The sequence below is a fragment of the Primulina eburnea genome, chromosome 8, assembly GCF_022965805.1.
Source record: "Primulina eburnea isolate SZY01 chromosome 8, ASM2296580v1, whole genome shotgun sequence".
Taxonomy (NCBI): Eukaryota; Viridiplantae; Streptophyta; class Magnoliopsida; order Lamiales; family Gesneriaceae; genus Primulina; species Primulina eburnea.
Window position 1 is genome coordinate 43,726,504 of NC_133108.1, and position 15,998 is coordinate 43,742,501.

Here is a 15,998-nt window from a genome sequence, read left to right on the forward strand (position 1 = left end):
CTTGCTCAAAAAATTATAACTTAATTTTTTAATATCCGTATATTTAGAAAAAAGAAAAACATAAAACAATATGTAATGATTGTTTTCATTTTGTAATAATTGAATACAATTGAAAATAATATCTAAAATCTAAAATCTAAAATAACTTTTTTTTAAGAATCTAAATTCCACAAAAAAATATAAAAAACGAATTTGGAGACATTTAAAAGTGGCATCTTTACTTGTTAGCAGCTTAGCTTGTCTTTTAAAAAAAAATACACAAGTATTATATTGTTTCATATAGAAATATATAATGTAACCGTCCGTATAGCCGTAATATTAATGATACTTGAGTGTGGATCCGAAACTTTCTTATCTCGGGCAAATAAAATATAAATAAACAACTAAATCTACCTAAATAAATTAGAAAAACTACTCACGACCAGCGAAATTCAATCATCAGACATACCTCAACCTTGATAATTGAGGCCCACAGCTTGTGAATATTTACTCCCCAGAATGCATGGTTGAAAATTAAACATTAAAACAATATATAATCAATTATGAAGCCTTTCATCACAACTTATGCCAATCAACCTTACAGCACTCTCGAGTTCAAGAATATACAATGTGAAAAATAAAAAATCATTAGTCAATCCAAATGAACAAACAATGCTAAAGAAACATGAACCGTGATTCTTTCTTTCTGCACTACCAAAACTTTCCTGACACACAAAAGGAGAGAAACTAGAATATAAATGGAACCGAAGGCGACTTGACCCCAGCTTTTCTTTGTTGTCGAGTCTTGCTGAACGGCTCAATACATGAATAATTGGGGTTCAAGACTGGTGTGCCACAAGACAGCGACTTGGCTCTTTGGATGTGAGAAATCAAAGCAATCCGGAGACAAATTTTGGAGTTCTGGGCATGGTTCAGGCGACACATTGAGAGACCGGCCCATGACGTTGGAACATACCCAAGATTCGTTCGTGTCGGAACCAACAGAGAAAGAAACATTTGACAGACAAATTGAAGTGAAAGGAGATTCATCAATCCCAGAAAAAATCCCAGAAATAGTAATATTTACACCAATTATGTCTTCAAATGTAATGTCACTGACCACTGGCAGTGCATGAGGATCAAATTTGTCATCTGGATGAAACTTACTTTGACCTGTTGCTCTGATTCCTTGTTGCACATTTTCGAGATACACATCAGATACAAAAATGTCTTTTACATATCCACCCCTCCCCTTTGCAGTCTTTAGCTCGATCCCTATCACAGAGTTCTGCACAGAAAGATGCTCCACTAGTATATTGGAAACCCCACCAGACATCTGGCTACCAAAGGCGATACCTGAGCCGGAAGAAGATCGCAAAAGACACCTTCGAATATGGACATTAGATGTTGGTTTTCCAAATGATATTCCATATTCATCCCAACCACTTTTAAGGGAAACAGCGTCATACCCAATGCTGATGCTGCTGTTTTCGATGCAAATATACTGGGAAGAATCTGAAATTTGCATATTTTGTGCTTTAAGATTGTGAAAAAATACCATAAGAACAACGAAATATCACAAACTCTTAATATTTGATAAAATGTAAAGAGTTCACAACTTTTACTGTCTTTTTTTTTGGTTGGCTTGTTTTTTATGTTCAATCATAAAATTCAGGCAAAAACAAGGAACTTTAATATGTGAAGATTAAATAAGAATAGGAATCAACAGACTGACCTGGGACAATTCCACTAGTATATGGAGAGTCAGGAGGAGCATAAACTGTAATGTTCTGGACAAGAAAGTTACTGCATCATGGAATGTAAAACCGGAAAAATTAGTTAATCCATGCCAAAATTAATATTTTCTTGTGTTAGCACAGAAAAGAAATCGAAACTTGGGAGAAGTTAAGCAATCAACCTGCAATAAGCTGGGTGTATGTTCCAAGCAGGGGCATTTAAGAAGGTTAAGTTTGATACGACGACAGTGTTTGAGCCAATAAACTCTACTAGATGCGGTCGACTGTGATTCAAGGATAGAGTATTCAGTAGTTGCCACCAAATCGAACCTTGTCCATCTATGGTTCCATTATTCCCTGAATAATAAGTAAAACATATATCCCATGAGAATGTTAATACTGTGTGAAAAGTAAACAAGTTGCTATAGGACATATAGCTACCCGTTATAACCACATCAGTTAAATTATATCCCGCGATCAGGCTTCGATATCTTGTACCAGGAACGTCAAGGCCTTGACCATAAGAAGGTAAGGGCTCAACCAAAGCCCAATTACTATAATCCTGCAAAATTAACGATAAAACATGTAAAGTACGGCAGCTTTGCAGTAATATTAAGTGAAAAAGTAAAACTAACAATGGCCATTCCAGCCTAGAGTCTTGTATTCTTCTGAAAAAGGTGATTAAAATTTTCATATTGCAAGAATAACCTGAGAACCAAGAATAGTTGCGCCTTTTTCAAGGAAAAGAGTAAGATGGCTGGTAAGATTGATGCATCCAATGAGCCACTTTCCTGCTGGAACATAAAGTTGGGCACCGCCCTTGTCTGCAAAGGACTTGAGATAGAATATGGCATTCTGAAATGCTACTGTATTTGAAGTTTTCCCATCGCCAATTGCTCCAAACTCTGAGACCGACACACTGTGCGGTCTGGGCTTTAAAGGCCTAACCGACTCACATTCTCCATCGTATTGCGTGGCACAACTCGAGGCCAGCAGCAGAAGCAAAACTATCTGGGAAGAAAGAAAACAAAATGAATCATTACACGAACAGGATACTAAAACCTTGAATCACACTTTAAACTCAGGATACAAATAACATAAAACTTTTGCTAGATTTCATAACACAATCTATGATTATAGAACCAGTTAAGAACATACAAGAACCAAGAAAATCTGGATTCTGGTAACACGGGTGCATTTACCAATAGATGAAAAAACTCACTAGCCCACAGAAAAACAGAGACAAATCGATCAGTTCACTGCTGAGGCTCAGTTTCCTGTCTAAAATAAAAAATCCACAGACCTAGAAACCAAGAATAAAAAAATTCAAGTCCTGTACATACAAGAACACTAAGTTAAGTGACACCCGACTCAGCTGAGGTGAGGAACAAAATAACCTTAACTTGCATAAGCCACCAAGTTAACATTTCATCAAAAAAGCCAAAAAGAAAACCGAGACTACAGTTCGATGCTTAACATTTTTTTTCAACAAAGAAGTAAAATTTCACACTTTATGAAGTATTCAAACTAAATTCAACCCAGTTCATTGCTTTTTCTAGTTGCAAAAACAGATACCCTGAAAGGAAAAAAAGAAATCAAGAAACACACAGCAAATTACATCGACAAATTAGACAAAAAGAGAACGTACTTACTAGCCTCTTCATGCCTCTATTCCTCAGTTCCAGATTGAAATCCATCCCTTGAAGAAAAATCTTTGACTATCAGCCACTTGAAAAGAAAAAGGAGGAGAAATCAATAATGAAAAGGGAGCGTAATTAAATGAGTAGGAGTGGCAATTAAGAAGAAAAGTTAAAACTTGGACCCAAAAATAATCAAGAAACGTATCTTCTCCCACAGAGGAGTACTGAAAGAAAATTATTGTGTATTCTCAGTGAAGAAATTGGATTTCTTTCCGCTGATATGATGAATATATTTGGAAAGTGCGTATGAATAACAGTTAAATCAATTTAATGACACAATTAGGAGCCATTAATCACTCCCGTGATTTTTCAAGTTCAACGGATGTTCGCCGACATTAATATAACCCAACAGTTCTCTAACATATGACATTATCCTGTCGAACATATATGTTCGCGTATGCGTTACTATATAAATTGTGTGTGTATATATATATATATATACATATATGTACTAAGAAGACCGAGAAAAAGTTTATAGTCTGATGTAATTAGTATGTCTTAAGCACGATCAGAACAAATAAACACGTAATTATGGAGGAGGACAGTCAGACGGAATATGGTTTTATTATGCATGGGAATTGTGGGGAATTATTGTCGTTTATTTTTCTTATTTCTAATTATTATTTATTAAGCACATCCCTTTTCAAAATAATATGACGAATCCTTGAACAAAATTAAAAATTTAGAATGAGTTTTATGTGAGACCATCTCACATATCTTAATCTGGGATATGGGTCAACCCTATCGATATTCACAATAAACAGTAATATTTTTTCATGGATAACCCAAATAATAGATTCATCTCACAAATACAACTCATGAGACCGTCTCACATAAATTTTTGCCAAAAATCTATTATCAAATAATTCCTCGTGGAGATTACGAAGAACTGATGCATTATATCTATCCTAGATGAAATCTTGAGAGATACTGGTGACCGTAAATAGATTTCGCAGTTACTTGTAAAATCTAATTTTTGTGTGCATAAAATTTGTAGAGTAGGTCTCTTGTGAAACTGTCTCACGAATCTTTATTCGTGAGACGGGTCAACCCTAACAATATTCACAATAAAAAATAATAATTTTTCATTGATGGTCCAAATAAGATATATGTCTTACAAAATATGATCTGTGAGACCGTCTCACATATGTTTTTGCCAAATTTGTGAGAATAGTGGCCAGTGATATAATATTAAAATTAGATTTCAATAAAAAGACAAATTAATATCGATAAATCATATTAAGAATAATAATATTTTTAGATGATTAAATATCTGTCATTGACGTTTATACGTTCATATGTATCATGGTTCTCGATATTCAGAATCCGAATGGACGATTTTACACTTTCTCATGTTTTTTTAGACCATCTTTGACACTCTTTCACATAGTTGTTGGTGATTTGTTTTCGAAATATTACAAATTGGCTTTAGAATTCTTGTTGTCCGTACCAGTTGGGGGTACCTCCCCAAAGATAACGTCCAAATTGCATGTGATTTAGATGGATTATTTCATCCTACCTCTGCAGGCACTGCCTGCAGAGGTACATCCAAGGGCCAGAATTTTTTCTGGCCCAATTTTATTTTTTTTTAATTTTTTTTTTCCCCATGAGGTTGAATCTCAACCACTCATATGGGGTGTGGACACTGCCCACACACCCATAATCGAACTAACCGATTTAGATTTGCTTAAAATTGATGATGAAGTATCCGAAATAGTGGGCTGGCATCACTTAGTTTGCCAATAACCAGACAAAGGATGGGGCCCATAACAGATTTGGGCCTCAGGTTGAAGGCCCACTTATTTGTAATGAGGGTATTTGTTGTCCTTTCGTGGGCCCAATCTCTATTTGAATCTGACAAACCATCTGATAAGTGAGAAGTGATAAATATATCACACATTTTGTACATAATTATTATATTTATACGTCAAAAATATTATTTATTTCATAAAAATATGAAAACACACACACACTTTTAATCTATTTGAAAACATCTAAATACTTTTTTTATTAAAATGGATCGGGAACTCTGAAAATAAAAGAATTTTTTTTATGCCAAAATAATATTGTTCGATACTTGATTTGGAGGCATTGGGGGTATAATATATAGGCAAAAACTTGTGTGAGACGATATCACGGGTCATATTTGTGAGACAGGTCAATCCTACCTATATTCAAAATAAAAAGTAATATTTTTTCATAGGTGAGCCAAATAGATCTTAATTAGTTTAATTTTGATTTTTATAAATAAAAAATATTTTCTCATATATTTGATTAATTGTCTCTATAAAAATTTGTAAAAAAAAATTCTGAGAATTTGGATGATAAATATTTCGAATTAATAATATATACATAAATTTAAATAATATACCTATATAATATAAGGATAATCTTGATGAAAAATGTGAAAATTTTGATAATAAAGATTTCGAATTACTAATATATACATAAACTGAATCTAAATATATATAATTTATAAGTATAATTTTGATGTTCCCCTAAAAAAACAATATTATCTACAGTATAGATGTTATCTATAATGCATGAAAAGCTTAACTACTTTGGCAATCATCATTTTTGTTTATTTTAAAATGATTTTTCTAAAAATTATTTTGAATTGGATTAAAAGCAAAATTAAGAAATGATTAAAAATTTAAAAAAAAAAACAATAAAACTAAAATTGATTGTTCGGTGAAAAAGTTTTTCCGAATTTTTTTTTAAGGAAACTGACAACGATATCATTAATTTATATAACAGTTATCTTTTATAATTATTTAAATTTGGATACTCACATCATCGATATTTATATCTTAATTATTACAGTTTGAATACTTTGGATCAAAATTAATTTTTTTATAATATAAATATGTAAAACTTTATATAAAATTAATTCAAAAATAGATTAAAATTTTTGTATATATACACAAAATATGTAAAAAAAAATTATTAAATTTATATAAAAACGCTTTACATATTTTATAAAAGACAAAAACTTGTGTGAGATGATCTCACGGATCGTATTTGTGAGACGGATCTCTTATTTGGATCACTCATGAAAAAATATTACTTTTTATGCTAAAATTTTTACTTTTTATTGTGAATATGAGTATGGTTGACTCGTCTCAAAATTATAATCCGCGAGACGGTCTCACATGAGACCCACTCTTTAAAAAGTTGATGATTCCATTCAAAATTTTTAAAAAACTGTATATAAATATAATTGAACATTTCAAAAATCTTAAAAAATATTTATAAAAATTGAGAACAATGGTAGAATATAATAAACAAGCTAGAAAACGTGCGGATAGATTATTACTTTGGCCTTAAATCCTTTACTAGAGATTTGAAAAAAACTTGGGTCATAAAATAGAAAAATCTATTGAAAGGGGTATGCCAAAAGGGAAAAAACCAACGAATTATGAAGATTTTAAATCAAATATTAAATAAATTAAACAAGAATAAGCAGAACGAAAAGCGCACGCCTTTATTTAAAAAACAGATGCAAGTGTAAACTTCGAAGTCATCAATCATTTTATGATTAAACATTGTACAAATATAAATAAGTGTTGTAGAGTTCCTCTCACCAAACAAGTGATAACGACCAAAAAAAAAGAGCCAAGATACAAATACTCGAGAGTCATACTAGGAACATGTATAGACACCTATCCCGGACATCAAACGCCTGATCACTTTTTCGACTTCTTAGTTCCCCTACATCACATATGTTTCTCAAACTCATTAGCTCGCACAACTCCAACAAGTATTAAATTGCAGATTACAAAAGACAATATGAGTCACTTACTGAGTCGTTTGAGAGGATGCAGGAGCGGCTGTTGCAGATTGGGTTACTTTCTCTCCGGGTCCCTATAATAGTGAAAAGTGGAACAAATGTCTTAAAAATCTAAAATTTAGTAGATGGGGTAACAAACACATCAAAGGAAGGGAAAGAACATCTTTAGCTAAATCTAAGACAAACACACAACCCTGAGCACATCAAAGAAACAACTTGAAACACATAAAATGGGTTGCAGATTTGTCTTTACTAAATCATATTACCAACAGCCCTAATTTTTTTTAGGGCAAAACAAGTGGGTTTGCAAAAATCATGAGAATTTGCCCAGGTATGCACAGTACCACTGATCCCATTCCACACTTTAAACAAAATTCTATCCAAAGTAATACCTTGGCTAGTCTTTCCTCTCTCCTTGCAAATTTTCTTTCCCTGCTAGCCTTATTCTTTGCTCTCTTAGCTTCGAACTGGTCAGACAATGTTTTCTCTCTAGCCTTCTCTGCCTTAGACTTGTGGATGCTCTCCATCAAGACTCTTTTGTTCTTGAAAACATTACCCTTAACCTTCATGTACATATCATGGTACATGTGCTTGTCAATTTTCTTTGCCTCCCTATACTTGCGAAGCAGGCGTCTGAGCACTCTCATTCTCCGCATCCAGAGAACTTTAGTGGGCAGTCTAGCTTCCCTTGTACCCTTGCGTTTACCTGAAATTGTTCGAAAACAATCCTATAAGGCTGAGAGTCATCTACTTTCGGTGGGTAGCTAAGTTGGCAACCAAGCTACAACAAAAGCTCTTCATCATGGCAATATCAGAACCTAAAATAATTCATAAACTTTTGCCAATAGATAGGTAACCCTTTAGCTAATTTTCTGCATAACACTCTAACCCACCACACCACATTGTCATAAGCTTACAACTATATGACTAACCACAAATGGCATAAATTCAAATGACGAGAAGAGGCCATCAGCAAAAATGAAAAGGATCAAAAAGCTAAGCCAATTTAAAAGAAGAATTCCCACATTATAGTGCATTCCAAAAATCGGAAAAAGATACCATATCCGGAATGACGTCCCTTTCTTTTGGCCTCTTTCATTCGGCGTGCACGTGATCGCGAGTGAATCTTAGTTGGCTTCCTGATAATGAAACCGTCCTTGACCAACTTCCTGATATTTTGCCCTACAAAAGGAATAAAGAGTAAGGATAGCACATTTGTAACCATAATAACAGCCAAAAATTGACACACTTCGTTGCAAACATGAAATGTGTAGCAGAGACATACTTGATTGCATTTAAACTGCAGTCATAAACCCATATCAACTATACTACATAATCATTAAGCAATCAAAAATATAATCTCAACAAGAAATCAAACCTCTCATTCTCACTTCTAGCCCCACTTCTTGGACAGTTCATCAATAAAAAAAATTAAAAAAATGGAACATGCTAAGCTGAAATGAGGTGTTCAGTTAGCTTAAAATCTTAATCTGTCATACAGTCATGCTGAATTCAAACAATACAGCTCAAACTAAAACCTACACGAAACAATAAGAAACCCCATTTTTCTCATTACATCAGGCAATAACAAAAAGCACCATTAGAATCTCAATTACATGATCAGCAGTAACGAAAAAATAACTCCCAAAGAATCAGTACAGAATCCACAAAAAACTTGTGCGAAGAAAGGCGAACATAAAATAGAATGGAGCGTACGCGAGTTAGCCATGGAGATTTCATTGCCTTCATTGGGATCAAGCCAAACTTTTCCCTTGCCGCACTTGAGCACGCTAGCGGCAAGCCGCTTCTGTAGCTTCAGCGACACCATTTACTCACCCAGCTTCGCCGGTTGCGCGATTAGAATCTGAGGCTTTTATAGGTGACACGATTTTGCCCTAGGGTTTATGTTTGGGCTTTGAACTCGTCAATGGCGTGAACCTTGGGCTTTCTCTTCTGTTACTGGATCCATTTGGGCCTTCTTTTATTGGGTTAAAAATACTGTAAATTGTAATAATTTAATTTGACACACAGTAATGTCATCATTTTATGGAATTTTATGTATTCAGGCTATTTATTAATTTACAGGTATTAATTCGCATTATATATAAAATATTGTTGATTTTAAATATATTAAATGTATGATAAGAAATAATGCGAATAAAATCAAAATAAATATTCTTAAATCGCATTATATATTAAATATTGTTAATTTTAAATATATTAAATACATGATAAGAAATAATGCTGAATAGAATCAAAAAATATTCTTAATTCGCATTATATATTAAATATTGTTAATTTTAAATATAATAAATACATGATAAGAAATAATGCTGAATAGAATCAAAAAAAATATTCTGAGAATATTTATTTTGATTTAAGATTTGAGCCAGATATGTCATATGATTTTTATGAATATTATTTTACTAAAAAAGAAATAAGGGGGTGGGTATAGAATGTTGTAGATGTATTGCCAAATGGCGCAAACGCAAGTTTATGGGAATACAATAAACCAAAGCTGCGAAGTTGGCATCTTGGGAACCTCAGCACCCATAAACAATCAATCTCCGAAGGACACGAACCCAACCGAAGAATCATTATTTTGATCTACTCATTGTATTTTGGACCCCAGGCTTGACTTTTCTGGTGATTCACCAATTTAAAATTGTCGAATGAGTTATAAAACTCGGAAAAGCGTCAGCCTTTTCTGTCACTTCTGTCACTCTCTTGAATTCCCTTCACCTGAAGAGTTTGGAGAATTCGTAGAGATTTGGAGGATTTTGTAGTGCAGCGTTTGTATTGAAATGGCGGGCTCGAAACTGGAAAGATTACCTAGCATGAGGGAGACAGTTGACGACACTCTTAGCGCTCACCGCAACGAACTTGTCTCCCTTTTTTCACGGTATTGTTGTGATCATGTTGGTTTAGCACTTTATGGATTTTTCCCTTTTGGTCATGAGAAATATAGTCCCAGATTTCCTTGAAATTGATTAGAATTAAGATAGGAAAATGTATCAAGAAATGAAGTTTGGTTACTTTATGGTCGACCTTTTTCTTGGGACTTATAATTACGTATCTGATTTGGTCTCTGTTGGTTTAAGATATGTGGCGCAGGGGAAAACTATATTGCAGCCTCGTCACCTGATTGATGAGCTAGAAAACATTGCCAGTGAGGATGCTTCAATGCAGAAACTCAGCGATGGCCCTTTCATTGAAGTCTTGAAGTCTGCTCAGGTTGGTTTCAAGTTTACTTCCGGTTTTGGTTTAGCCCTGAATGCTAGCAAGAACGTGTGGTTCATTGAAACATGAATGTTTTTTTTTATGGGTATTCATTGAAGTTTTGGTTTATAGAAAATGGTCGAAGGAATGGTATATTCCCATAATCACACTGTTATTTCTGCACTTTGAATCTCTGAACAAATCTTTAGGATAGGGCGCCTAAATGACTTCTTTTAGTGCTTTATTTTGAGCTTTTGAAAAGATGTGAGCTACACCGGGTGGAAATAAAATCCTGTTCGGCTGTGCTATTATTTGTGTAGCAAAATGCACATGGGCATTATTGACCCTTAATTTTCATTATTTGACAAATAAAGCTTGCATATAACTGAAATGGTCATATCATGTTTATTTGTGTAGCAGGAAGAGCAATTGATTTCATTCCTGAGGGATAGATGGTGAAACCTTCATTGATTTACCTAAAATACCCTCATTATCTTTAATCTCAGAGTAAAAAATAATTATTATTCTTAAAATTATTCAATATGCTGTAGAGGGAGAGTTTGTCATGGGGTTGTGTAGGCCATAGATGAATGAATTTATTGATTAAACTATCTTAAACTATTTCAGTTGCTTCTTCATTATATACTATGGCATGATTTTCTGACTGATAAATATTGTGGATCTCCTTCAAGCTTTTGCTACATAATTGACTGTAGGAAGCTATAGTTATACCACCTTTTGTTGGTATAGCCATCCGACCAAGGCCCGGTGTTTGGGAATATATACGTGTTAATGTGTATGAACTTAGTGTGGAGCAGCTGACCGTGTCCGAATATTTACGCTTCAAAGAACAACTTGTGGATGGGAAGTAAGTGGCCTTTTTTGTGTTTTATTTCTTCCTGAGTAATTTGCTGATCTTATAATGATAGTCGTTTCCTAAATGTTGTAGGCATGATGATCCGTATGTTCTTGAGCTGGACTTTGAGCCATTCAATGCAACATTTCCTCGCCCCACTCGATCATCAGCTATTGGAAACGGGGTCCAATTCCTCAATCGTCATCTCTCATCACTCTTGTTTCGCAACAAAGAATCCCTTGAACCCTTGCTAGATTTTCTCCGCGTACACAACCATAAAGGCCATGTAAGTTCAAACATAAGAAAATCCCCTCAGCTCAGCTGTATGATCTTTTTCTTTGAACGCTAAAAACAAAGTTGTCCCAATTTTTTTAAAAAAAAAACAGTCTGTTCATTTTTTGGAAGAGAGAGTATGTTCTAGCTATAGCTAATCTGATGTTTAATGCATGAAGGCGATGATGTTGAATGATCGGATACAAGGCATATCCAAGCTCGAGTCTGCATTGGCCAAGGCAGAAGGTCGTGTTTCTAAGCTACGTCCAGATGCACCCTATTCTGAGTTTGAATATGAGTGAGTTTCTGTATATGCATTTGCTTTCAATAAGATACATACTAATAGGCGCAAACACAGGATTTGGTACGAGGGGGAAACTCAATACAATTTAGGGAGTGAAACTTGAATTTTTAAAACAAATCAAATTTTAACTTGTTCTGGGATGGTATCCACCCCTTAGCCCCTCTGGATCCACCCCTGCATAGAAGACTTGTTCATGATGTTAGCTATATGATCCAGATTGCAAGGACTGGGTTTTGAGAGAGGTTGGGGCGACACTGCCGAACGGGCATTGGAGATGATGCGGCTCCTCTCAGACATCCTTCATGCTCCTGATCCATCTACTGTTGAAAAATTTCTTGGTAGAATACCCATGGTGTTTAATGTAGTCATATTGTCGATACATGGCTACTTTGGCCAAGCAAATGTTTTGGGCTTGCCCGACACGGGTGGTCAGGTAATCAGTTTTTATTTTTTTTAACATGCAATCTCAGTGATGGAACTATGTTGTTCCTACATTCTTTCTTATTTTGTGTTTTTTGCAGATTGTGTATATATTAGATCAAGTACGTGCCTTGGAGAGTGAGATGCTCCAAAGAATAAGACAGCGAGGGCTAGATATCACTCCAAGAATTCTTATTGTATGATGCTCATCTGACTTGATCAAGTTGCCTTTGTTCTAATAGTTTGGGGTTTGGTTTATCTAGCTTAGTTCGCCCTCTCTTATTTTTCAGGTTACCCGATTAATACCCGATGCTAAAGGCACCACGTGCAACCAACGATTAGAAAAGATTGTCGGATGCGAGTATTCACATATCCTCCGTGTTCCTTTTAGAACTGAGAATGGCATTCTTAACCAATGGATCTCGAGGTTCGATGTCTGGCCCTACCTCGAAAAGTTTACTGAGGTACAAGGATTCTTCCAGACTTACTTGCATAAATGATCAGAATCTTTCCTTTTGTTACTGTAAACCATCAAGAACTACAGAAAGAATACTTCGCTCAGAAAATTATCTCGCTCATGAAATATAAATCTTTAAGTTCGGATGACCTTAATGAGTATTATGTTATATGGATTTAATGTGACCTGGGAATTCAGCAACTTAATCTTGAATTAATTATCAGGATTCAGCACATGAAATTGTGGCAGAGTTGCAGGGTTTACCGAACCTAATTGTTGGAAACTATAGTGATGGAAACCTGGTGGCATCTCTTTTATCGTATAAGATGGGAATCACGCAGGTGAAAATTGATGTTTTATCTTGAATAGTTTCTTTGATGTGGATCTTCGTGGTAAAATTTTTTATCCTTCGCATTTCAGTGCACTATTGCCCATGCTCTGGAGAAAACCAAATATCCAGATTCTGATATATATTGGCAAAAGTTTGAGGACAAATACCACTTCTCGACTCAGTTCACTGCTGATATACTAGCCATGAATAATTCGGATTTTATTATCGCCAGTACATACCAAGAGATCGCTGGCACGTATGTGAATAAATTTCAGTTTTATTGATCGTAATTGATGAATCTTTGCAACATTTGACATTTAAGTTTTTTTTATAAAACATTTGATGTTTTGTTTTAAGTAGATTATTATTTCAACTAATGCTTCTGTTTTTTTTTTGTTTTGCAGGAACAATACTGTTGGTCAGTATGAGCATCACACGGCATTCACAATGCCAGGTCTATACCGAGTTGTTCATGGTATTGATGTTTTTGATCCCAAGTTCAACATAGTTTCTCCCGCAGCAGATGATACCATTTACTTTCCAAATTCCGAAAAGGAAAAAAGACTTACGTGCTTTCATCAATCACTCGAAAAGTTGCTGCATGATCCCGAGCAGAATGACGAGCATGTGTAAGTTAACTAAACTTCTCTTTTCTTGAAAGATTTATCGAATTTGGAATGAGAAATGTAGAATTATTATTTATTTTCCATTATACTGAAACAGTGGCACGTTGAAAGATCCGTCAAAGCCTATAATCTTCTCCATGGCGAGGCTTGACAAGGTTAAAAACATCTCGGGACTGGTAGAGCTGTATGCTAAGAACGACAAGCTAAGAGAATTGGCTAATCTCGTGGTGATTGCGGGGTATCTTAATGTGAAACAGTCAAGTGATAGAGAAGAAATATCAGAAATCGAGAAGATGCATGATCTTATCAAGCAGTACCATTTAGAGGGTCAGGTGCGATGGATAACCTCGCAAACAAATAGAGCACGGAATGGTGAACTCTACCGTTATATAGCTGATAAGAGAGGGATTTTTGTTCAGGCAAGATTCATATTAATCTGCTGTAATCTCATCCCCATAATGAGCGTCATACTTACATTGTTCCTTTCTTTTATAGCCTGCATTATATGAAGCATTCGGGCTTACAGTTATTGAGGCAATGACCTGTGGTCTTCCAACATTTGCAACATGCCATGGTGGCCCGTTAGAAATTATTGAACATGGTAAATCTGGATTTCATATCGACCCATATCATCCTGAAAAGGCTTCAGCCATCATGGCAGAGTTCTTTAAAAATTGCAATGAAGATTCCAACTATTGGGCCAACATATCTGATGCAGGCCTTCAGAGAATTCGAGAAAGGTATGCACTTTGTACAACGCAATAATATAGTCATTTGCAGATTTAGCACGGTCTAATATTTTTCTAAACTGCGAGTTTTGGCCTCAAAAATAAAAATCCATCAACTGGCCCCCTCTCTCCAGAACTTCTTGTCTTTCTTTCGATACCCGGACTGCATTTGAAATTTAAGCGCAACCGATGTTATCCCTCCTTGGTTCTTTGTTTGTTGAAGGTACACATGGAAGATTTACTCAGAAAGGCTGTTGACATTGGCGGGAGTATACAGTTTCTGGAGATATGTGTCGAAGCTTGAGAGGCGCGAAACTCGTCGGTATCTTGAGATGTTCTACATTCTCAAATTCCGTAGCTTGGTGAGTCTCTAACGAACATGATTCATTTATGTATAGAAAAAAAATTGTTATTTTCGAATGAAAGTTATTTGTTAACGTTGATCATTGCCTCTCCTGTGCAGGCGAAATCTGTTCCTTTGGCTGCTGAAGAGTCGAAGTAGAAGAACGAACTCAAATTCTTGCCACTGATCCATAGCAAGCTTAAATTGTTCTAGTTATTAAATCAAAAATAAAATTGCTTGCTACTTGAATTGTGTTAAAATGTCCGTTTGGACAAATAAATTAGAAAAGATCATGTATTCAAAACTTTGGTCGATAAGAAATTATGCATGTATATATATTTCTATGCTCTTCTTTGACTTCCATTTATTCGCAAATTATTGGAAAATAGAAAAAGCAAAAGCATAAGCTACCCCTGTCATCCTTTTTCTTCAGAAATCCGAATCTGCAAAGGGATTTGGTCCTTTGATACAAGCATGCTTCTTCAACTAATGTTTCAAATTAGTATATTATATCAATCTATTATCTAAAATTTCATTTTATTTGTACTTATTATAAATGGAATATGGCTGGCTGGCTATATTGTTTTATAAAATAAAAAATAGTCGGAATTAAAAGGTACAAAACTCCCCCTCACAAGTCTTTTTTAGTCATAAATCAAGCCACTGACACCGTCCAGCTTTTTTGACCACGTGACACACATCACGTGCCGTATTGGTATCATTACCCGCCAACTTCTTTATCAACGGTCAAATGTTGGGCCCCCGGCCAACGGTCAGCCCGGTTTTATTTTAATTTGAGACACTGTTTTACTTTATTGGATCTAATTTTTTATATATTAAAATTGGTTTTACTTCAAATTTGATTGGGTTAATATCTCTGGTCAAATTTGCATAATCACAAGCCTCAGGTGTTTTTTAATCAAAATGATGTCATTTTTTAAATTCAAAATTTATTTATGAATATAGACCAAAAGACACCAAATTAATTAGAATAATTTTGTCTTTTAAAAACCATTTTGAAATAAACGATAAAGCAGGAGATTAGGAGCCATATTTTTTTTTTTTATCTCGTAGATTTTTAGGTGTTTTTTTTAAACATATCGAAATATATTTTTTCGAGATTCAAAAACTTTCTTAGTCAAAAGCGTACTATGTTTCGAGAAAAAGCAAAAATGGTCCAAAATATTTGCCATGATTACATGAGGACTTGGATGATAAATTTTATTGCTATTACTA

At 34.6% G+C, this 15,998-nt stretch overlaps 3 protein-coding genes across 3 annotated transcripts; 1 reads left to right on the forward strand and 2 right to left on the reverse strand.

Moving 5' to 3' along the window:
- Positions 1-533: 533 nt before the first annotated feature.
- Positions 534-3,746, reverse strand: LOC140840108 (probable polygalacturonase). Its single transcript, XM_073207229.1, has 6 exons — positions 3,368-3,746; positions 2,424-2,726; positions 2,157-2,277; positions 1,898-2,072; positions 1,715-1,785; positions 534-1,494 (listed from the first exon to the last, which is right to left on the reverse strand). The coding sequence occupies exons 1-6, from the start codon at positions 3,410-3,412 to the stop codon at positions 797-799; spliced, it is 1,413 nt and encodes a 470-aa protein (XP_073063330.1). The 5' UTR covers positions 3,413-3,746; the 3' UTR covers positions 534-796.
- Positions 3,747-6,874: 3,128 nt separating this feature from the next.
- On the reverse strand, positions 6,875-9,173 carry LOC140840109 (large ribosomal subunit protein eL19z-like). The gene is made up of 5 exons (XM_073207230.1): positions 8,922-9,173; positions 8,265-8,387; positions 7,598-7,911; positions 7,218-7,279; positions 6,875-7,126 (listed from the first exon to the last, which is right to left on the reverse strand). Exons 1-5 carry the CDS (start codon positions 9,031-9,033, stop codon positions 7,102-7,104), a joined length of 636 nt encoding a protein of 211 aa, XP_073063331.1. The 5' UTR covers positions 9,034-9,173; the 3' UTR covers positions 6,875-7,101.
- A 679-nt stretch (positions 9,174-9,852) lies between these two features.
- Positions 9,853-15,125, forward strand: LOC140840110 (sucrose synthase 2-like). The gene is made up of 15 exons (XM_073207231.1): positions 9,853-10,107; positions 10,307-10,439; positions 11,141-11,292; positions 11,374-11,566; positions 11,733-11,851; positions 12,074-12,290; positions 12,379-12,474; positions 12,568-12,741; positions 12,959-13,075; positions 13,155-13,321; positions 13,470-13,694; positions 13,789-14,110; positions 14,187-14,431; positions 14,643-14,781; positions 14,883-15,125. The coding sequence occupies exons 1-15, from the start codon at positions 10,010-10,012 to the stop codon at positions 14,919-14,921; spliced, it is 2,436 nt and encodes an 811-aa protein (XP_073063332.1). The 5' UTR covers positions 9,853-10,009; the 3' UTR covers positions 14,922-15,125.
- The last annotated feature ends 873 nt before the right edge of the window (positions 15,126-15,998 follow it).